Here is a 23,987-nt window from a genome sequence, read left to right on the forward strand (position 1 = left end):
TAACTCTACAATACCACAGATAATTTGCTTTGTTTCAGCTCTTCTGAGCGAACGAAAATCCTGGGTTCCTGCCCTTCTTCTGGAAACCTGATTCCCTCAACCACTTTGGAGAGATACACTGCAGAATTAAAATCCTCCCTGGGGAGCTTTTGTAGGTACAGTAACACTGTTTAAAGATCCCTGCCAGCAGCTCAGGTCATTCAAAATCCTTCCGGAAATGTTTAAAACACACAAACTAGAGAGGTTGAAGTAAGGGAAATGTGAGTTGTGCAAGTATACAAGGTATGCAATAACCTTTCTGAGAGTCCAAAGAATGTGTTGATTATCCAAGTCAAGAATCAATTTCTAGAGCAGCAGAAACAGCGAGATTTATTTCTAATTTGTAACAAGCAGAAATAAAGCTATAAAGAAACCTTGATAACAAATTTATAATAAGCTCTATAAGAAATTCACTAATAAAGTGTATTAAAAACATATTTAATAAAGTTTTGTGGTGGAGATTCAATGGACTGAATTCAAGAGCTGGAGGAGAGCCTAACATTTTTATGAATTTGTAAAATGTTTTATGGGATCTCATGGGCAAAACCCTAGAAACCAAATTTGAAGTCTGAAGCAAATTTGTTAGAGTTCATATATAAAAGCAGAACCAGAGGCTTTTAATGACAATGCTGGCACATTGTTAACTGTAAGGGGAGCTGGTAATGTTAAAAACAAAAAGGAGAAAGAAAAGAAAAAATGAATAGGTACTGTGGGTACACGTATGTTTTCTGTTATTTCACATGGAAGCAAAACCATTAGTTGAAACAAAGGCAAATGGTGAAATCACTGATGAAATCCTCCCTTCATGGCACTGGAAACTAATTGTACTCTTCAGAAACTCCTGTGGATGAGGACAGTTATAACCTACCTGAGAAGTTCCCAGCACTGTGTTTTACCATGAGTGCCATTTGCTTCCTTGTAACGTACTTCCATACTGCTTTTTTTTTTTCTCAACTGGAAATGCAAGAGGTTAGTGTTTATTTGATGCTAATTAAGTAGTATAGCTATATACACACACACAAAAAAAAGAAAAGCAACAAAAACCCTTCCCAGGATATACAGATCCCACAGAGGATGAACACAGAGAAATCTACCTAATAATTTTGTTTTCACTTAGTCAAGTATTGTTAGTTTTCCTACACAATTACTGTGTGTAGGAAAACAACTTCTGTAAAATTAAATGCATTAAGACAGTGTCAATCCTCTTATTTCACAGAGCCAGTCACTGATTGGGTTATCGTGCCATGAATGTAGAGAATTTATTGAACTGGGACCATTTAAATAGAATTAAATTCACTTTCACCTCCTTCCTCCTTCATTAATCTTGTAGTGTGCCTTGCATGAGCTAATAACAGATTCATTGCAGCCCTGCTGTAACTGATTACTATAACTTTGCATATTTTTCCAATGTATATTAAGAGGTACTACCAAAAGTCTCAGGATTAACAGATCTACACTTTGAATTACCTTTCATTTCCATTCAAAGTCTGTGCAGTTCTTCACAAGGGCTCGTCAAAAGAAGTTCGGCAGAAAACAAAGCCAGAAAATTCACAGATTAAAACCCAGTAGGGATGAATTCGTATGCGGTGAAGAAAGGAATTAAAATAAGATAAACAGTTCCACTTTTACATTTTCAAAAAAGCAGAACAATCAGGACCTTACAACGATCATAATTCTTACAGCAACACAAACCTTGGTGTCTCAAAGGCTGTTTATGTCTGTTAATTTGTCTAAGTAAGGACTAGAGAGCTAACAAAATCTAGATTCCACAGGGCTGCTCCAGTTACCAATAGGAACAAAATAATGGAATGATTTTAGATTGGGAGGAACCTCTGGAAGTCAAGCGGTCCAACACCCCCCACCTGACTCGAAGCAGGACCAGCTTAGGACAGGTTGCTCAGCACATTCTCCAGTCTGGTGTTTGACATCTCTGAGGACAGAGACCCAGGGGCCTTTCTGATCCTTTGCAGGGTTCCACTGCCCTCACTGTGGACTTTTTTCCTGGTATCTAATAGGAATTGCCCTTTTTCTGGGGGGGTGGGGTGGAAATTTGACACATTATTCCAGATGTGGCTTCTTAAGCGTTCAGTAGAGGGGAAGAGGCACGTAGGCTCTAGCTAACACAGCTTATGCTCCAGTTGGCTTTTATGGCCCAGGCAAGCATTATTGATGCACGTGCAGCTTGATGCCCACCAGGCCATGCAGGTCCTTTTCCATAACTAATTTATGTGTAAAAGGTCACTTAGTAGCACTGAGGAAAAAAAAATAACATCTCTAGCATGTCTTCTGTAGTCACTGAAATTTTAGAACATTCCAAGATTGCCTTGGAGTATCTGGTATACTGTAAAAAATATCCCCGAATTTTCCAACATGAACAACTTTTTGCACTGTACTTTAATTTTTTCCTGGTCTGCAGTCATCTTATTAGAAACCATTGATCCAGAGTGGCTTTAGAAGACACATCTGGAGAAGTCCAGCTGGAGAAACATTTAATCCAGTGCCTTTGTCAGTCATTTGAAAGAGAAAATAAGAATAATTTCAGTAAGAGATGAGAAATTTGAGTAATTTACTGCCTCTCTGCATTCATTAAGTATGAGGCTCTACTTTGACTTAAACTTTTTAATTAATTGGAGTCCAAACCTAAATTATTCTGCTGGGTGTGGTAAGTAATTTATCTAACACCCAATATATAACTGGCAGGCAGTTTGCTCTTAGTTCATCTCTTTGGGTGAGCCTCTGTCATCCTAATGACTGGGAATAATCTTGAAATTCCTTCGCAAACAAGCAGCATCCCCTGCACACCGATACTATGTGGACAATCCTTTAAATCACTCTGTTCTACTGCCTGATGAGATTTCCACATCATGCCTGGCTTCTACGGTCCTGCTTCCAGCTCCACGCTGCTCCATGGGGTTCCCTTAACCACAGTACTCCACCAGCACCTCCAAACTTTTGGTCTAGTCCTCTCTTCCAGCAGTCCCCAGTGTCAGCATCTGTCAGCCATAAATAACATCCTGGGGTTGAGAGAGAGACTGAGGATTTTATGAGCATTTTCCCTTTAGGTTACTTTCTTTCCAAAGCCCTAGTCTTAGATGAAGTTTACCCAGGGAGACATGATTTTCCCACAGAGCAAAAGGAAAGACAAAAGGATGGTGTGGGAAGAGAGGTCCCTGTGTAGCCCTTCATGATCCAATGCTACATTTTTGTATGGCAGAAAGATATAGCTCAGTCACTTAAATTTTTCTCCTGCCCAGAAGTTTCAAAGGGGTGTTCTTATTCACTGAGTTGGTGTCATTTAATGCTGTGTCAAATTGTTAAGCATCTTCTGGATCCTCTCTTCTGATGGATGAGGCAATTCTGTCTTTGCGTAATTCAGAGAAGCCTCATGAGACTTAATTAATATTTATAAAGCATTCAGGATGCTCTGTTGAAAAGGGTGATGAGATAAAACCTTTACAAAAACCCTCACAATTTTTCAGATTCTCTGATGTTGCAGGTCATTTTTCCCCTTCATTTTCCTACAGCAATTCTGTCCCCTATGGGTTGTGTGGAAACAATGCCCAGAAGCCAGTAACAGGGCATTTAAAAAGAGAAGCTAACCTATTTATACTTGTAAAGACTGGCATCCCATGAACAGCAAAACCAATGAAACATTATTTCCTGTGAATTTGTGTCCTGTCTCCTCTAACCAACCACCTTGTCGTACATCTTCCTGCAGCCCTTACATCTCCCATGGGGTGCACGATGGTACAACGGGCAGCTGGTGCATGCTGTTCGAATACACAACTGCTGCGTCTTGAACAGCGAAGAAGCTGAACTGCGTAGTGATGATGATATAGCTTGTTAGTACACCTGCAATTACCTCGACTTGTGCAAGTTGTTTGAAATTGTCTGGAAAAGAAGACAAACATCCCAGCTGTCTGAAGAACCTCATTTCTTAAAATTGCCAAGCACAGTCTCAAGCACAGCAGAGCAGAGCAGACTGAGGCTCTCAAGGCTTCTCAGTGATACCTAGTTTCTACCTATGCCTCACTCTTGCAAACAGCTATTGGTGCCAGCAAAAAAAAAATTAAAAATGATAAGTGAGGCTGGAGAAGAGTTGAAACTGTCCCAACCTGCTCCAGGCCAATACCAAAGAGATGCAATAGGGATCACAGTGACACAGCAAAGCCATTGGACTGGAAGGGATGTGTTACAGCTGACAAACAAAAGCACCAGTTAGAGGAACAGCGTAGCCCATAGGGAAACATACGTGTTTATTTTTTTTCAGGTCTCATCTGCCACACAGAAGAAAATTACAGAGAAAGAGAGTGTTTGTGCATGTTTGTATCTCCACTCAACTGTGCTGGAAACGGGAAATCATCCAGAGCACAGATCTGATAATGTGGAATGACTTATTGGCACTCGGCGTAATTCAGCGAGTAACCTGAGGCCATCTCTCCGCAGCAGCCCAGCGGTGAGGTGCTGTCATCCTCCCCCAGCACTGGCCGGGCTCCTCGGGGATATGGCTGCTTCTCCCCAGCCACCTCCTATTGCTTGGTCCAAACGCTGCTCCCACCCCTCGTGGGGAGCTGAGGGGTGGCGAAGCAGCTGCTCCTAAAATGGTAAGTTGGAAGTTGTTTTATTTCTTAAGGTCAATACCTACGGCTGCTTCCCAGAGACATTAAAAGGATCACGTCCCTGATCTGTATCAAGTCAAGGAATAGCTGGGACCAAGCTCCTGAACCGCAGTGCCTCAGCACCATGCTCCGATCAAACTGTTGGCACATTTTGCCTTGCCTTTCCTCCCCTGGTACCAGCTCCAGAGTGTTTCTGGTCCAGCGCTGGGCTCCTTCAGCACTGGGAGCTGGCAGAGGAGTCTCTGCTGTTTTGTTTTGCTGGGTTTGTTTTCACACACTGTCAAGTCCATCTTCTTGTCCCAGTCTGTGTGCCTCCCCAGAACACCTTCCCTGCTGTACCCACAAAAGCAGACTGCCCATCAGCTGAGACCCCTGTCTGTCCCACCACCAGTACCACCCTGCTGTTGGTAACTGGTTTCACTGGTCAGTCCTCTCTGCTGCTGGTGGCTCTGCCACTGTTCAGCATCTCCTGCCAGGCTGCAACATGCCGCAGCCAGTCTTCACCATGTCATGCACGATGTTTGTGTCGCCCTTTTCACTGTGGGGACACATTCAGCCCCCTGAAAAGCAGCTTTGGAGCTGTAAAGGCTTTTCCATATTGCCCATGTGCTCAACGCCCTGTCAGGTTACAGAGCAAGCATCTCTAGCAGGAGCAGCAGAGAGACTTGGTGCACAGACCAAGTGGGCAGATGCCTGGAGATGGGGGTCAAGAATAGTCATTTGTCCAAACCGGTGTCACCTGTAGCATCAGCTGCACTGCTGCTGACTGGCAGGTGAGCAGAGGGAGCTGCTGTTCTGGATGCTTGAAAAGCTCCTAGATCTAAGAATAATGGAGTGAGAGGAAAGGGAAGGTAGGAAAGCAAAAAGGAAACATTTGGTCACAACAAGATAAGCCTGAAGTAAATCATTCGTGGACAGATTAGTTGTTACAAGGGCAGTTGTGAGTTTTACAGCTGCCCTCCAGTGGCTGTGTTAGTATCCATAAATCTCCTCCAGGCTTGATTAGCTAATATTTCAGATGTGGAAGAAATCCTTTTAGTTTCACTTGTGCCAGACTGACCACTTCTCTCACAAGCAGTTTAAGATAGAAGAATTGATTCCTTGTCATTTTGACTAAAGGAACCAAATTCTGATCCCAAACAGTTTAGTGGCAGAATAATAAAAATAGTATTGCTACTAAAACCGTCAGCAGGCCAGGCTGCAGAGGACAGGCACAGGGAGTAAAATGCAGCCTCTTCCAGCTCAGAGCATGTCACTGGATTTATGGTTTCTGGTTTGGCAGCCAGAACCATGGTCCTTCTCAATTTTAAACCATCTCTAAGGCAATTGCTCTTTTCTCAGATCCAGGCCTAGCTGTGAGCTCTGCACTGCACATCATCTGGGAGGACCAAAGGGACCTAAGGATCCTGTTGTCATTGCTTCAGTCCCTACACCCTGCTTTTTAGGCTAGCTGGAAATTGCTTGAGTTGACACAGAAACTAAAAGCCTTAAGGGTAAAGGGCCCTTAAATTTCTGGTGTAAGGCATTCCAGCCCTCCTTTCAACCTTTCTGCATCATGTGTTCCTGTCACCAGCTTGGCTCCCTTCACCATGCTGATGGTGGCCAGTGAGGCTTCCAAAGAGCCAGACAGCAACTCCAACCCACCTGAAAAATAATCTAGAAGAAAGGGGGATGGAAGGGGAGAAAGCTGCAGAACTTCAGTCAGCTGTGCTCCCAGCAAAGCCTCAAACCACCTGCCTAGGAACAGGGAATGCAGGCATTGGGGAGGAACTAAGCAAGGACATGGAAGGGGAAAGAGCAGGATTTGTTAACATCAATACTGTTGTCAAGAAAGGCACATGAACCACATCTCCCAGGCTTCACAAAGCCATCCGGACACCAGGACAGAGGTGTTCATCAGGGCATCAGCCATCTCCCTGTCCAGACCATGTGCTGTGCAGTAGTGGACTGTGCTGTCTCCCCTACCCCAAAGGATTTCAGAAATTCAGCGGACTCCTCAGTTTTTATTTAGGGCAGGTTCAAACCTGCTTTGCACTGGTGGGTGCATCAGGAGCATTTTGAGTATAAAACAGTGTGTGATGATGAATTAGGCTGCTCACTGGTGTTTTAATGACTCTTCTTCCTAGGACACTTGAGTTCGAAAAGGTTATCTTCGCAACAAAAAGCCTGCAGAATATTTTAAAATTGTTTGTACTGCTTTGCAGAATATTTAGGAGGTGTAGTGATGCTGTGAGGACACCTTGTACCCACATCCAGCCAAAGTCTTGGAGTTGCCCTCTAGCTGGCAGCCCTGTCAGGCTCTCTGAAACACCCCAAGGACACAGCCTCTCCTTTCCACCTACCTTGCAGAAGGTCCAGTCCTCTGCCTTCCACAGCTGCAGAGGAGCATCACTTTGCATGAGATGGGAGGGTGGGGGGATCCGATATGGGTCTGCAACCCATAAGTCTGGTCTCGCATCTGGGACACTTCCAAACTTGAGGCATGCTTAAGTCTGGACTTGAAGTGATGGCTTTGTTTCTTTAAAATGCCTGTCGGGACCAGAGGTTGCAGGCAGGAGGGGAGAGGAAGAGCATCTTTCCAAATACAAACTTTCTCTTGAAGCAGCATAAACACCCCTCCATGCCCACGGGCATTAAAGATGGTCTTTCAAGGTGGTAACGCTTGTGTCAGGTGCCAAACACAGCCCGACTCCTGCAACTATAAAAATCAACCACAGCCACAAATAAAATCAGCTCCAAACGAAGTGCTTTCCATGTTAAGCAAATATTGCATGTGGCTGTCAAGGAAATGGTGTTTTGTTTCTAATGGACAGCCTGGGGGCTGAGGTATGGGAACGGTGGTGTCCAGGCCCTCAGCAGGAACTGCAGCTGTAGATGAAACTCCACCACCATCTGCTGGACACACTGGAGATGGAGCTGGGCTCATCTATGTTTTGTCTATTAGCAAAATGACAACATCCTTCTAAAGAAAAGGTTTTAAATGCTGAGACTAATGTCCTTAATCCGCTGGTTTTCAGCCATCTGGGAATTTTTCTACCCATGGACTAAACATCTCCTTTGGAAAGTCAGTTTTTATTTAATTTTTTCGTAGCCCTGATAGATCTGAGAGGCAACTCTTACCTCACGAAGTACAGTTTCAATGCAAAAGCAGGCAAAGAGTGGGGAGCATTTTCTCAGGCAATTTAAGCAAAAACCCTTTTGTGGTTTACACAGTAGGGAGCAGTCAGACTCAGGGTTAACCCCCTATATGAGAATGAGTTGGGAGAAAGAAATCACTGTACCAGAGCCCATGTGGACAGTGGAAATTGCTATAGTGACATAGCAGTAACAGGGAGAACTGAATTTTTTTGTATTAAAGAAGAAAATCACTCTGAGCTAGTTGGACCTAGTCGGTCTGATCGTGCCTCCCCTCCCCATTTACTCCTACTTGCCGTGCTGCTGCTGGGCGGCCGGGCCCTGCCCGGGCTGGCAGCCCTCTGTGCACGCCAAAGGCTCCATCCCTGCCGTGCAGATGCTGAGCAGGTGCCGCTTGTCCCGCCCCGAGGCAGGGACGGGGCAGAGGTCCCCAACGCAGAGATGCACCTTGGCGTTGCCAGCGCAGTACGGCACAGCACCATGCACGTTATCACCTGTGGAAGTGTGGAGGCATCCACCCATCCTCCAGCCCTGCTCCCAGGACCAGGGTACTGCAGGGCACCACGTCATTACCTCCTGGGCACTGAAAGACTTTCTGACAAACATAGAGCATTAAGTGGTCTTCCCAGGGTCACATTTGGAGACTATTTCAGAGCCAAGAACTGAGTGCCGTATCTCCATGTATCAGAGCAACATCCCTCTAATCCTCCTCCAGCGCACAGCCCTCCTGACTCTCCCTGCCCTCTCAGCTCTTCATGAGGTCACCTCCCCAAGAAGGTGACAAAGCTATCTCCAGGAGATCCCACACACCCAAAATTTCCTGCTCCAAACCCATCTTCCAGTTTATGTCAAGTCTGCAGCACAGCATTGTAACAGCAACATCTCAAGCCTGATGCATCATTTAGATCTGATTCTTTAATAAATGAATAAGTGAGGCTTTAATAAGAGATAAGGGAGCTGCGGACTGCCTTGCTCAAACTAATCTTTTAATGATTGAAAATGATAGACAAGCTGCTCCATTTTCTTATCTAACATTTTGCTTTGAATTAGTAATAACCAATTTGTACTTAATTTACTTTGTTCGGAAAATTAACTACATGTGTCACTGGTTCCAACATTTTTCATTTTTACTGCCTTTGACATCAGCAAAGGGATAACTTCATATACACCAATTAAAGGACAAAAATGCACACACAACCTCCTGCCCTGGTTTGCTCTCCTAACTCTCTAGAGTACATCCAGAAATACCAGCTCCTAATATTTCTACGCTTCTTTGCTTCTCAGTTCCTTAAACCACAACTTGGGCTAATGATTACAGCTGGTAAAGGAATAGAGTTTCTCCTAAAACAGTTTTCCCAGAGTCTTGGACAAAAAGAAACATTTTGGGGTAAAAGGGACCAAATCTGCAGTTTTGAGGGAAGAGTGGAGGAGTTCTAAAACCTAGCACCAGAATTAGTTCACATTATAGCTAAGTATTACAAAAATGTAAACACAAGACACGTCTAAACTTCTTCATCTCCTAGAGACAGGGAACATTCACTTTATTACATGTAATGACTTTTTCTGGGGATTTAAAAAATATTTTTCATGGAATATGCCCTGTGGTATCACTTCCTCAAAACATAATTTCTTTGCATAGAACATATTATTCTGCAGCACAGCATTAAAAGTTCATCTAATTGAGTCAGGCTGATCATTTTCAAAAAAAATAAGTAACATTTATTCAGGAAAACAAATATTACTGGATTAATCAGGCTAGTCTCCAAAAAGAAGAGAAGATGAATAATATTGCAATGACAGCTGAATGAAACATCACAACATTTCAAATCCAAACGTTTTGTTTAAAGTTTTGTTGGAAAACTTTTGAGAAAAATCTACCTTCACTTTCAAAACCTCCAACTGAGCAAAGCCACTACTTCAATGCATTCTTTCTTCAGATTTAATTCTTTCGCAAACATCTTGCCAAAATAAGGAAGCACAGAGAGATATATACCTGCCTTTTAACACATTGATTTCTAAGGAAGCGGCATTTTCTTATAGGAAAAAAAAAATATTAAAAATATTCATTAATTTTAATTATCATGTCTCACTTTGAAATGAACTTATTTTTATATCCTGGGGGCTCTGTTTGAATGAGAAAGCTGAGTCATGCAACCAAAGAGCTGCTGTTAAGAAGGTCGATGAGCAGCACCTGGGAACAGGAAGAGTCACGAGGATGACGAGTGTCTAAACCTGCAGCACACAGGAAGAAGAAACTGGAGGCTATAAATGGCCAGCCAGCCAGCAAGACAAAGGGAGAGATTTGTAGGCAAAGGTGCCGAATTATGATAATTAAGTTTAATGAAGGGGAAATAGCAACAGTGAAAAAGGGCTTATACAGTTTTCCAACAGGTAGTAGTTTAATTGGCCTTCTCTATCCTGCAGAGACGAGAGGAAGGCTGATTCAAAAAGCCTAGCATCACTGCTAAAATTAGGCTGCAGCTAAATTTAGAGAACACATGTATTAACACGGCCATAAGGTAAAACTTTCCACTGAAATGCAAAATGCTTAACCGGGGAACAAAACCAATCTACCAAAACTTCCTTAGCCTCATCTGAAGGAGAACAACAAATCAAAGGTGAGACATTGGTTTTACAGACATGCCCCAGCTAGCTGTTAACAAGCCATCCTGGGTACCAATTACACAGCAGCCATCACACAGTACAGAGCTCACTTAAAGAGGCTGATGAAGTTGTTTTTGGGGATCCTGGAAAGTCTTCCAAAGAAAATGAATTATACTAAAATAGTGCCACTGTCAATTCTGTGGCATTTATAAATGTTGTTGTTTTCTTTGGGTAGATACAATCACTGGAGCCTGAACTCCTGAGATAATGCAACAGCCAAGGCAGCGGGAAACCCAAAACTCAGGAAATATCATTTAGTTTTCAGCATTTCCAAAGTGGGGCCAGAGTTAAACTGTAATTTGTCAACAGATTACAGGGTTAATTTGTAATTTTTATTGTAATCTGCCAGGAACAGTCTGGAAGGTGAAAATGACAGGGATGGGATTCCTCACCCATGTTCTAGCCACCAGGGAGTCTACTACTGGCAGAGGTGGAAGGGTCCTGCACATCTTCCTGGAAACGCTCACGCAACACTCAAGATGCAGAGCAGAGGCACAGTGACGTTATCTGGTTTCTTCTGTATTCCTTCCCTGATCACCGCTGGCACTCCATGTGTTTTCTGACAAGCAAAGGCACTAAGCAAACACTTTCTTTACAGAACCACCTTAATAAAGCCCTCACACATTTTATTCCTGAACGATTATAGGTAGAAGAAGTATAATCTGTATTAGAGCTGCTCTTGATCTCAGGACTCAAGGATAAAGAGCCAGCCAGACCACAAGTCAAAGCAGCCTGACCAAGCTGCTTCTGCACAAACCCATTCCTGTTTCGCTTGAGAAAGATGTCCAGACCTGGAAGGCAGCTTCACCTCCTACCCCTTCTGCTCACCACCATGCAGCGTGTCACAACTGACAGACACGCAGACCCAATACCCAGAACAAGGGAAATATCAACTCCCCTCAAACCATCCATCTCAGAGCTTCTCTTTGCTTACTGTAAAGATTTTACAGTATCCAACCTGATTCTCTTCACTGCAACTGGAGACTAAATTCACTACTTTTGCCCAACCTGGGTACTCTTCTCCTCCACAAGGGGGAAAAAAAAACCCACCTTTTTTTTTCCTTTCTGTCTTGCCCATATCATCTTTCAAACAGAGCTCCTCAACTGAACATGGTATGCCAGCTGAGACCTTATCAGTCTGAATGCACTGGAAAGTTTTGCCCTGTGTTTGTCATTCATGTGCAGGCATAAGGTATCTTTGCATGACGTCTGCCCTTTTCATAACACACCACTTCTGACTCATGTTCTGCTTGTGATCTGCCAGTAAATTGGAGTTTTCTCCAAAGAATTGCTACACAGACTGTTTGTTTCCTCTCCTGTGCCTGCAGAGTTTTTCTTCTCTGTTGTAATACCTTGTACTTTCCTTGTTGAACTGCATTCTTCTTCTTGCCTTCAGTTTTCCAAAATGTATCATTACCACTGGAATCATGACAACCTCCAGTGTCCTACATGGTTATCCTAGATCTCGTTATCTGCTAATGTAAGGAACAACCTCTCTCTTCCACTCCCCAGGTCACTAACGAAAATACTGAATAGATGAGACTCAGAACAGATGATAGTGGAATCATGCCCACTGCTAATAGTTGTTATTCCACTCCATAATTCTTCCCTTCTGACTGTGAATTGTGCTTTAAGGAGAGAAAAAAAACCTAATCCACTTAGTACCTGTACACATGCAGCTTTCCTCAAACTACCAGCAGTTGCTAATGAAAATATGAGACAGCATCAGAAATGACATCTAACTTTGGAGCAAAAGAACAAGCTCACAGGTGTCACTGAACCCATGCATGGCCTTAGACACATTATCTGATCTCCACGTCTAGGTTTCCTCATCTGTCAGAGATTGTCACTCTGCAAATACTATCAGTTATTATTACTACGGTGAAGAACAGCCTTTTTATGCAAATTACTCATAGAAAGTACACCATGCATCTTTCATTGAAATGTTGCACTGCATAATTACATACACATGTATTTGTATAATTAATAGTTATACAATAATTAAATGGAATTTGTTTTTGTAACTGTCAGTGCTTCGACAGATAAAATATAAAAGTCTCGTTAGGGTTTATAGTCTCTCAGGTCTGAACTCTGCTATAACACGCAGCAATGAACATTTCATACATGTTTCTTCCCAAAAGCCAGAAAGTTCCTTATTCTAATGACAGCATCAACTATGATATTTTTTGAACAATTACATTAACAGGTGGGCCATCTTACAGAAGAATCAATAATGATGCTACTTCTCACCCAGTAAATGCAAAGTGCAATGAACATCTATAAAAGAGTGAAAAGAAAATGTTTCAATCAGCAATTCAGATCAATGTGGATCTTACCTTGAAAGTACAGGGCTACTGTAAACTTGGTGTACCATAAGAGAGAACAAAGCAGAGAGCTCAAATCAAGTGATCCTTCTAAATAAGCCTGGCAAGCTTTTATTACAAGAAAACTGAATTAAGCAAAACCCAGAGATAAGTGCTTTATCTGACATTTAGGATTTTAAGACTGAGAAATAGGAAGACATTTACAGAAAGAATAACATGTAAGGTCATCATTAGTAAGAATTGGGTTTTATTCAAGCTATTGACAATAACTGAATTTTAGTTTCCTGCCTCAGCCTAGAGTTGTCAATTAATCGAGCCTTGCTTGCATGTGAACATTGCTAGAGGCCTCTTAAAGATCAGTTGATTACAACTTTTTTTTTTTTTTTTTTTTTTACAGCATACCTCCTTCTCAATTTAAGTAATGATCATCTATGCAGGCTTTATTATATTAAAGCCCCACTCCAATTGATTCACATTTGCCAGATGCTGTCGGAATTGCTCACAGGTACTTATTGCAGTCCAGGTCAGCTTGCAATCACCACAAGAAGGGACAGTCTGCAGCATCAGAGCTGTCCCAGACTCCAGAATGACAACCCCCTGCCCCCCGCCACTGTGAGGAGGACTTGAAAAAATGGAAGCCACATACAAGAGCCTTGCAGGGATGGGGAGAAAGGGAAGCAAAATGGCACCTCCACTTTAAATGGTTCTGCTCCTGTACATACACTGTGAGAGACACACGTACAATGAAAAAATTTTCATTGTTTAATTTCAGAAACTATCTGGAATGGGACGAAGTTATTGAATGAATTATCTTAGAAGGTTATTTAAAAACCAAAACCAAACAAAAAAGCACCCAAAAACCACCAGAAGAGCTTGTTAAATGTCATATTAGCAAACAGTTTAATTTATTAAAATGACTCCAGTACATCTCTGTGCTTCTACAACAGACACAGCATTACACATAACAGGTAAAACGTGGTAACATTCTCAATGAAGCAGTATCAGGCTCATTAGCACAGAAACACAAGAGCAACAGTATCCTACATCACCTCCCAACTCAAATTTCTTCTGCGTGGTGATTCTGATACTTCTCTGTGGAGCAGGCAGTCAGTTGAACACAAGTGTAGGTATATGCTTCCTAATCAAAGATAGGTGAATAAAGCCCTATACTGTCAAGGAGAAGGCAGGTATGCCTCCGATGTCAGTGTGAGTAGAAAGTAAATGTATTAACAAGTTTATGATCCCTGGGTAGCTGTGGCAGCACAGCAAGTGGAACTCTACATTTTCATCCCTCTAAAAATGTGAGATCTACAGGATGCATATGGAAAGATTAAATTTCTCAGATCATGAAAGATCCTGGCCCAAAAAGACTTGCACACCTGAGTAGTATATGTTCGTAACAATGATGAGACTCATGTAAGTCTTTGTAAGAGGAGAGTCTTTAAAATACATTTGTGGTAATTCAGGGCCAGTCCTTTCTTGTATACTGGTTAACTTTACTGAAATTAACTCAACCTGGTATTCTATCAGCAAAGGAAACATGAGAGGTTAATAAAATCAGAAGACACTGAAGGTGTAAATACAGTGCAAAAGTGTTGGTTTTAGTTTTTAGTGTTGGTTTTAGTTTTTGACTGTTACAGCCTGGTGATTTTATATTCTGTGCTTTATTTTCAGGGAAAAGCATAGTTGTCATGTGCGATAATATATACACTTGAAGATATATGTATACATACACGCTGCAGAATGCAAAGGCTTCCAGTGGCATATGATTCATATGACTTCTCACATGCAGGGTTTTTTTAATACAAAACCAAATCAGTTTTAGAGGTGCCCCCTGCCCTCTGCATACTAAATGTATTCATTAATGTGTATTCACATGCATTATTACCCTACCCATTCATTGTTTTATATTAACCAGATTTTTTTTTTTTTAAATGTAAGCCATAAATTATCTTAGTAGCAACACCTAGCCAGAGCACTCCAGTGACCACAGTACTCCTGGGTTTTACGATAACTAATACATCAGTTGGCAGAACGTTCTTAATAAAATGACTCAAGTTTTGTTTGCTTCATATTGCTTCATTTTTAAAGATCTTTTTTATGTACAATCTTCGCTGTTAGTACACTTCATATTTACTGAAATGCTGTAAACTATGAGAGCTCATTATTCAAATGCACCTAGCCTTTGACATTAAATGGAAGCCATCAGCAACAACCGTTATGGAGCATTCATCAGGTTAACAAACAGTGCACGTTACCTAGTATGAGATGAAACTGTTTTCTAAATAACTAATAGACTTCACAAAACAAATTATGTGATGTAGTCACTATCCTGCTGAGACAGCAAAAGGACTAAGAACAAAAGCGACACTAGGGTCAGTTTCTATCTGTATTAATGTAGCTTTGGTTCAGAAATTCTTTTAAGTGTTGTAGAGCACCTGGTTTAGTGACAAAACACATGCGTCTCACAGTGCTAACAGTATAATGCTAATAAACTATAAACTGCAGGTTTAAAATATTAATAGCATTTAATAAAAAAATTTACAGAAATATTCTTGTTGACAAATGTGCAGTACAAATGCAAGCTCCTTGGCCACAAACTCAAATTGTGTGCATCAGTTTTGTGCTGGCATAACAGTGCAAGTGCTGGGATTCAAGTATGCTTTTCCATATTTATGTTAAGCAACAGAGATAACATGATGAAGTTTGGGGAATTTTATGCTCACAAGGCCTGGACAGGAAAATCAAGCAAAATATTGCAGTAATTTCAGTGTTTGATTTCCCTCATATAGAAGGCAATCTAAATGAGGATAAACACATTTCACAAGCAAACCAGCTTCACGTACCACCAAGTTATTGCTTCAGCTAAATCAGCTGTACTAAAATACAGGACTACTGGTACAATCCAGTCTCCACTCACATGAAGAGAAGATGAAATCTACAGTGCAAGTCCTCCATGCAAAAGGATCAAATTGCAAGACCAGAGTCCTGTTTCATAGGACAGAATACATTGATCATTCAGTTTTGTCTATGAATTATTTTTCGTCAGTTAGATCAGAGTCAAAAGTACATTGTTTATGATATTTCTGTGTTTCTAGAGGTTACTCTTTCATGCCAATTTAGATTTGCTCAGCAACAGAATACCATATGAACACTTATTTGTTTCCAAAGAATTGCTAAAGTTATTGCTGAAATTTTTAGAGCCGAAATTAAAAATTATTTCACCAAATCAAGTCTTTACTCCACTTTAAAAAAAAAAAAAAATCTGACATCCTATTAATTAAAAAAACCCCAACCCAAACAATAGCTTTCTTTAATTAAATAATAATCTAAGATTTTACAAGATATTCACATTCAGGCAACTGTCTCCTGACTTTCATCTGGCTGAATGACAGATGCCATAACAAAAACAAGAACACTACTCTCACATTCTTCATGACAGCAGTGATTAGTGCGATTTACCACTGCACAGCTCTGATAGTGCAAGGTGGGCCTGCTGACAATGTCTCTCACAATCATCTGCTACATGATCATTATTCTCAGATGTCTGTAACTGTTATCTTCATTAAAATTTTGGCATTTATGTTACCATTTATGAAAAACTATGGCTTTATCCATGAAATATACATCTCCTGCCTAAGCAAAATTTTGAAACCATTTGTTTAAAATAATAAAACTGAGTTGGAATGAGTTACTTGTTTATGCCATAAGCTGTGTTGCCACTAAACTCAAGAACTCAGGGTTAGTTACAGATTGCCAATAGGTGTATTTGTGCATCTGTTACAGGCTTTAAAAGTATATTTAAAACATAACACTGATAAAACTTCATTCTTCATTTTAAATCTAATTCTAATAATTTATCTTATTTTTTGCAACATGTTTGATTACTTGTATCCAAAGTGTCATCTGAGTATCGCTGTATTACAACAGGATTGGGACTGTAAGAAGCCCATAAATGCATATGTAAGAAGGCACTTGTCTTCCAGTAGTTCAAGTCAGAGAAGGCCTTACCCAGACAGTGGCACCTTACACTTTGAAGGATTAGGAAATGTCCCCAGGCTTTGACATAGTCTCAAAACCTGTCTTCATGTCCCTGGTCAAAGGTGCTGTGTGTGGTCTTACAATACCATGAAGCTCATGATGAATTCCAGTAGTTTTTGCCTGTTGTGCTGAGGTAGGAACGTAGTGCTTAGTTCCAAAATGGTGTCTCTTCTTTGTTTCGTCTGATTAAAAACCTAAAGCACAGGATGAAAATATGCAAGTATCACCATGTTAAAGGAATCTCTTTTGTGATTAAAATTTTACGGTCTACACTGAATTTGCCTTCATTTACAGGTTTCGGGGTTTTTTTCTGTCTTGAAGGCTTAGATGGAAATGCCTTTAGATATTATGAGAATTTACTCAATGTTGAAGCCCTTCAACTGGTATGGAAGAAGAGAAACTGAGAAATAAGCACAATGTATGATAAACAGACAACTCCTACAAATGAGGGATAAAACGTACTCAAAAGGCATCTGAATTGAAAGTGTAAGCACTTTGAAAACAAGAATTCAGATACTATGCTCTGAATAGATGCTCAGCAGATGCTATCTAGTTCCACTTTGATGGATTCGATATTTGCTTTCTTCACAGCTCTTACAGCCCACAGGAAGCTATCTTTACTATAGGCTTTAACATAGGCTAATTATTGTTAAGAGTATTTACTACATCAGAATTTAAAGACAAAGACTTCAAAACCCTTATCTAGCAATACTTTGCCTAAATGCTCATGCTTTCAAAATTATAATGCTAAATCCCATCTGGCATTCAGGAAGCCACGTCAGTCATTCTCATGAAAGAAAAACTCTAGATTTGCAAAATCTAGATAGGCGATTTAAAATCCAAAATGCTAGCCATAAAGTACAAAACTGATACTTTATTTTGAAGAACACCTGCATCCTCATGGTGCACACTGGAGGTCTACTAGGATGGTGCTCCTAGAGCATCAACCACTGCTAAGACAAAATTCAGTAACTAATATTTTGAAGATTTAAATAGTCCTTCAAAATTAGATTTAGCTGTTACTAGGCACAGAGCATGTATGTTCTCAGCCTTCCAACATTGACATTGATGTCCAATAAGGACATGGAGTAGACCAGAGGAACTTCATTTGCTGTGAATAAAAATGTATAGTCACCTCATCTACACAAGTTTTCTCAGGGGCAAGAAGTGCCTTGTTCTGCAATGTGTGCTCTTCCCTTACTGCCCTCAGCTTTAAGTAAAGTAAAATGCTCAAAATCCAAAATACATTTGCACAGATACCTTCACAGATTTTTAAACTGACACCGAATAGCTTTCATGAATTGTCAAAATTATGCTCATTATTAAAATGAAACTTAACAGTCTCCAGCTTTGATCACCAAACACTTACACCAATTTCCTTAAAGACTTTCACTGCATTTTTCACATGACTGTAGGTAGCACTCTCAGCTGCAAGAAAGAAAACACAGAGATAAACAAACTGCAACTGAATTTGATCTACCTTGCGCTAGGAGAAACAGAATGAATCAAATCCAGTTATAAACCCAGTTTAACATACCATATACAGCAACATTCTTCTCCGTCCTGCTTATTAAGTGCCTGTGTAACTTTTGAAGATATTCAGACTCTGAAACAGGACCACTAAAATTGTGCACAAAGATGACAGCAGAGCTATATGCCTCCAGTAACGGTCCCAATAACCTCTGCAGGAAAGTGATGTACTGCTGGTGTTCCTGAGACTGGCTCACCTAAGAAAGGGCAACAAGAGCTTAAGTGACAGAGACCTGTGGAAATGACCTGCAACACAGTAGAGAGCAAAATAGCAGCTGAAATAATTCTTAGTATAACAAGGACTATGGGGCACAATATGTTATAAAAACATAGCAAAAAAACAATTTACCATGAGGGGCAAAACAGGCACTGCACATCACAGATCGATGCTACTTTTTTCTCCTTCAAGATATTAGAGATTTCCTAAGATAAAATTAAAGACATCACACTGTTCTGCAGCCAACAGAAGGGTTACCATACGTTCACAAATATGGACATAAGTTTCCAAGTATTAACAAGATATCCTAAAGAATATGTGTGTCAGCTTTGTGAGAAAACTGGTAATGGCTAAAATCAACACGATCAATCTACAAAGTGAAATTTAAGCTGAAAATAAATACCAACTGGAGGTGCCCCTTTTAGAGTGCAGGCTGTCAAAACATTTAAACATTAAGATACTTGAGCCTTTATCAGTTTTTGTGACACTAACCATTGTCCTTCCACCTCCCTGTAAGTTTATTTGATGTTTCCTTAGTCGTTTTCCTCATGGGAAGGAGAAAAAGGTGTTTTACTGACTGTAGCAAAATACAACAGACTAACACTGTGAACCAGCAGGAAAAATTAAAAAAAAAAAATTATCGTTACCCCTCCTGAACCAGCGAAGTAGTTTCTATCTCTCACAAAAGGCTTCAATGTTATTAGCCTTAGGATAATATTACCTTCAGGTAACAATCTCTCTGCTCTTCTCCAAAATCACTGTCTTCATCTTCCTCATCACTTCTCCAAGACAATGGCTCAGGGAGTTTTTTATCCCATTGCTGTTCTGTAAGACTGGGGCTAACATCCTCCTGATCATCCTGCTTAAATGTGAGACAAGGTGGTAAACAGGTAGAAAACCCAAATGCAGGCATACAATAGGTTTATTTTATAATCTCATTTGACTTAATCAGTTCATTCATTAACCAATATTTAATGAAAGCAATTATAGGACAGGGTTGAGACAAGCAGAGAGAAGAGACATTTGGTGAAAGAGACTTTTTCAGTTTGCCAGTCACACAAAAATGAAAATCTTCACAAGAGTTGCTGAATCTTCCTACCAGGGGCCTTGCAGTAGCAGTTGGCAAGAACGTGTTTTCAGGATGTAAAGTTGAGATGTTATCTGCATGTGGATATTCCTAACTCCTGTACTACTGTTACCTTACAGACAGAGTAGTAAACTCTGTGTTATTATCTTAAACCAGCTAAAAACTCAATTAATCCAAAATGCGTAAGTTGCTATTTGAAAGTGGTAACTTACTGCTTCTAATGATGTTGTTCTTGCATTTGTTGGAATAGAATAAGCCAGTTTAATCATAAAGGCTCCAAATTATTTAAACCTTGATCATGTTGATGCAGGTGTGCCAGAAGTTCAGTTGTACAGTAACTGAGGTGCAACAGAAATACTCCCACCTGATCAGTGTTTGATGCAACATTCAATTTCAACAATGCATCTTCAGAAATGAGTTTTAGAGATAGTAAACACACACTTAAAAGAATAAGGGAAGCCTTAGTCTCAATCGTTCACCATTATTTGTTTTGCTCAAAGTAGTAGAACAGAAAGATTTTTCAAAGGTCACTAGTGCTAAGTCACTGAGGAAAGACCCCCACGCTGTTATTCCACTTAGAAATGGGAATCAGGCAAGATTAAAACCAAATGGATAAACAGACACCTTGTAGATGTGATTACTGTCATAATATTCATGACAAAGGCCTCTGAAGCAAATGAAGAACGACATCCTTCCAATCTTACACTCTGATCAAATGTTTTATTTTGAATGAAGCAAAGATCACAAAGTAAGTTTAAAAAAATACCAAAGAGATCACTGTTAGGAATATTTCTTAGTTTAAGTATTTAGAAACTAGAATCACAGGAAAATAATTCCAAAAAGCAGCATAGGTCAATCAAGCTCAATTTAATGGAAAATTTATCAATGTGTTTATGTCTACAGTAAATTGAAATAATCGGAAGGGGCAGAAGTAGCTACCTTTCTTAAGCAACATGTTCTAAAAACCTCACAAACATTTCCAACCTCTCTGAAGTAATGAAACAGTCGTTGCTTCCAGTGTTTGCACTGATTATGCAAATTCTTATAATTTTAAAAGTAATAAACAGGTATAGAGGTTTTCTAAGTTTAAGAAATTTACTGATGGAATATATCTCTATTTTAAGCATTCAAATGTTGTGCTGGTGGTGTATATCAGGCAACACAGACAAATATTTATATACAGCCTAATAGCTATCTATATCCCAGCTATAAACAGCAAAGTACCAGACTCAGCAACCAAAATTTATAGAAGAACCCTCAAGACAGGTTTCATGCTTGAGTAGACAGAGGTGCTTATCTACTGCTGTCCACACATATTTTTGTCCTCTGTCTCCAGGCAGGGAACATAAGGGTTTCTTCCTAATCCTCTGATTAGCAGTCACTTTTGGATTTATCTAATAACGAATTCAGTCTAATTTATAACAACATGTCAGTAGTTCAGATAAAAAGCAAGCAGTAGTAACTCCAAATAAGGAGAATGTTTAATATCCAGGTATACCAAGTAAATCACACCTATGGTTACATATATTAAAAAAGGAAGCATGTATCAAAAGGTATGTAGTATGATTAGAGTGAAGCAGTGGCCATTAACAAATACACCAGAAGCAGCTCTAGCCTCCTTTAAAACTGGAGAGTTGCAAGAAGAAAGCAGCCAAATATGTAATTCCTTTTCCATGGACTCTTTAGATTTTGTTGCTTCTTCCTGAGTGCCATGATTTGTTTACCATGCAGAAAAAAAGTTTGGGAAGCAAAGATATTCCGAGTCAGCTGCCCCCTGGTTCCCAGGTTTCCTTTACGCTGTATGCCTCTGGTGGGTTGCAACACACAGCAACACCGGTACATCCCTGAAACTGCAAACTGTGCTAGCAGAGAATGTTTACAATAATTTCGAGATCAGTATCGATGCAAAGAAATCAAAGAATGAATGACAAAGGATCTGGACTCCTGACTCCTGTAGAGTACAAAGAAAATATCCATGTAGCTATGCTACATTGATAAAGGGCTCCAATAATAAAAGAGATCCCCATTTTACAGGACAGTACAAAAATGTATCTTCCTTAGTAGGTTTAATGCTACAGTGAAATTACACACAGAGTCATTTGTAGCATCACCAGATGACTGACACTTGTAAGAATGAAGTAGCATCCGTCCTGGACTTAAGTTGTTACAAGCTCTCAGTAGCAGATATATATTTTTCTAATATACTTAGAACAAGACACAACTAAGAAGCATGAACTAGCTATGGCTAAAGTCACGTACAAGAAACAGAGCTCATACAGTATCTCTATCACCTTACCTCGGCCACCAGAAGAATGCCATATTGTATCAGCCTTTCCACAGATTCGTGGCAAACTTGATATATCACCTGGCAAGGCTGCACAACATAAGAGAAATGCACTGAAAAACTCACATTTATTATACCTATTATAGCAACACCAATATGAATGTTTTGGATACAGCAGTACTATTCCTTTTAAACAAGTTATTAAACTTTTACCAGCATAATCCCAATACACCATTCTTGTGTTTATCCTGGCAGACAGGCAGACATTTAAAAATTACAGTGAAATAGGATATTTAAAATTTGTCCACGTTTTCTGAAGAAATGCATCACTACACTGGTAGAAAACCACATTAAATATTTCCCCCTTTTAATTGCCTCTAACCATACTTTAGTTTGTTAACAATTCTGGAATAAAATAATCGTAAAACTGAAATAATTGAGACTCATACCAGTGATTTATTTGGAATTTAAAGTACACTTTTAAGAAATCCCCTTAAGCGTTTCAAAACTCTGAATAAAAAAACCCAACCTCTTTTACATTGTTCATAATCATGTAGGAAATATTTTCTAAGTTAAAAAAAATCAATTATTAACTCTGAAAGCAGGAGGATAAGATTACTAAAGAACCCTGCCATATGAGCTACATTATTGCCCAGACAAAAATACTAGATTTTGTTTATGCTTCATTTAAAAAGGCATGAACTAATTTAAGAACTAATTCAAGAACCTCTAGAATTCTAAGTAAATTCTACACATAAGAAAAGGAAATCTAGCACTTAAAATTGCAAGTATACAAAGTATACAGTGTCTGAAAACTGAGATAACATCAGCTCTCTTCAGTGTTCTGTAACAAAACAAAAATCAAAGTCAGGCCATGTTTAAAATTGCCACTAATTGCTAGGTGTGGCACACTGTGACTACTGCACTCCTGTGCAAATGATGAGTATCTTTAGAATCTGGAGCCTTAGTTCCCAGTGTAACTTCAATCATGTATGCAAACTCCTATGAGTTGAGTACTCCCAAAGACTTGTATTTGTTTGAGTAAAAAATATTTAAATAGCTTGGGCAGAATGCAGATATAGTTGTGATGGTCTAACAACATAAGTGACACAAAATTTGTTAGAAGCTGAACCTCAAGTTGTGGGAAGCTGACAGAGATGAAATGAGCAGCTTTTCTTTCTCGGGAAAGGCCTAAAGCCAGCACAGCAGAAATGCTGCAGGCTCACCCCAGCATCACCCACTTTTAACACCCACATGACCAGCAGGCGTGCACTTAGTATATATCCCTGAAACTGGATCAACTGATTTTGTCACACCTTGCCAAGGAAGCAAGGTAGTGACAGGAGTTTGGCAAGCTAATCTATGTGTTATCTTAGGCCACATATCTTTTGGATGGACTGTTCTGATGGAACTACATTTGCTCAAATGTTCAGACGTTTCCTTGAAGTTATCGGGAACAATGTTATCTTCTTTTCTCAAATCATAATGAACCTCTTGATACCCATTACCATCAGACTCTACTTAGAGTGAACATATCAGATCTGTGATGTTTGAAGAAAGCACCAATTAATTTTAAAGTAACACATAGTTACAAGCAGAACAAAAATTTCAAATGTGGACAATTAATGCCGTTACTTACCAAAGATACTGTAAATTCATTAGAAAGCAAGTAACACAAGCTGGCAGCCTTTCGGACCAGGTGTTCTTGACTAATCAAAGTGGGAGAACCACCACTGGTACCATTTCTGTACCTCCTACTCTGAATTGCACGAAGACTGCAGGCTAGAGCAGAAAAAAACATAAGCAAAGTTTATTTTTCCAAAGAGCTCTAGGGCAAGGAAAATGTAAAACTTTTGTCTGCTTCTAGGCCTAAAGCAGTCAAACATTACACATGCAATTGAAGAATAAAGATGGAATTCATCACTATTTTGTTTGTGTCCAACTAATGTCACATTGAAAGAAAAGCTCATTAACATTTTGCTGATCAGAGAACAGGTTTTGCCATGTTGGCTCAGAACTCTGATAGTGCCTTGCCTATGGCCGTGAC

The 23,987-nt window shown here is 40.0% G+C and overlaps 1 protein-coding gene across 4 annotated transcripts in view; it reads right to left on the bottom strand.

Moving 5' to 3' along the window:
* Positions 1–13,657: 13,657 nt before the first annotated feature.
* The window catches only part of GPAM (glycerol-3-phosphate acyltransferase, mitochondrial), a 31,723-nt gene continuing 21,393 nt past the window's right edge, over positions 13,658–23,987 (bottom strand). For 3 of the 4 annotated variants that reach the window (XM_026851170.1, XM_026851169.1, XM_026851171.1), the window contains exons 16-21: positions 23,580–23,722; positions 21,953–22,030; positions 19,291–19,431; positions 18,360–18,549; positions 18,192–18,250; positions 13,658–17,016 (exon numbers count right to left, since the gene is read on the bottom strand). In XM_026851170.1, the coding sequence (XP_026706971.1) occupies positions 16,900–17,016; positions 18,192–18,250; positions 18,360–18,549; positions 19,291–19,431; positions 21,953–22,030; positions 23,580–23,722 (728 nt within the window). In that variant the 3' untranslated portion in view covers positions 13,658–16,899. The remainder of the gene's footprint in view (positions 17,017–18,191; positions 18,251–18,359; positions 18,550–19,290; positions 19,432–21,952; positions 22,031–23,579; positions 23,723–23,987) is intronic. The other variant, XM_026851168.1, reaches the window with a different exon arrangement.

This window comes from Athene cunicularia (genome assembly GCF_003259725.1).
Source record: "Athene cunicularia isolate RWA chromosome 6 unlocalized genomic scaffold, athCun1 chr6_part1, whole genome shotgun sequence".
Taxonomy (NCBI): domain Eukaryota; kingdom Metazoa; phylum Chordata; class Aves; order Strigiformes; family Strigidae; genus Athene; species Athene cunicularia.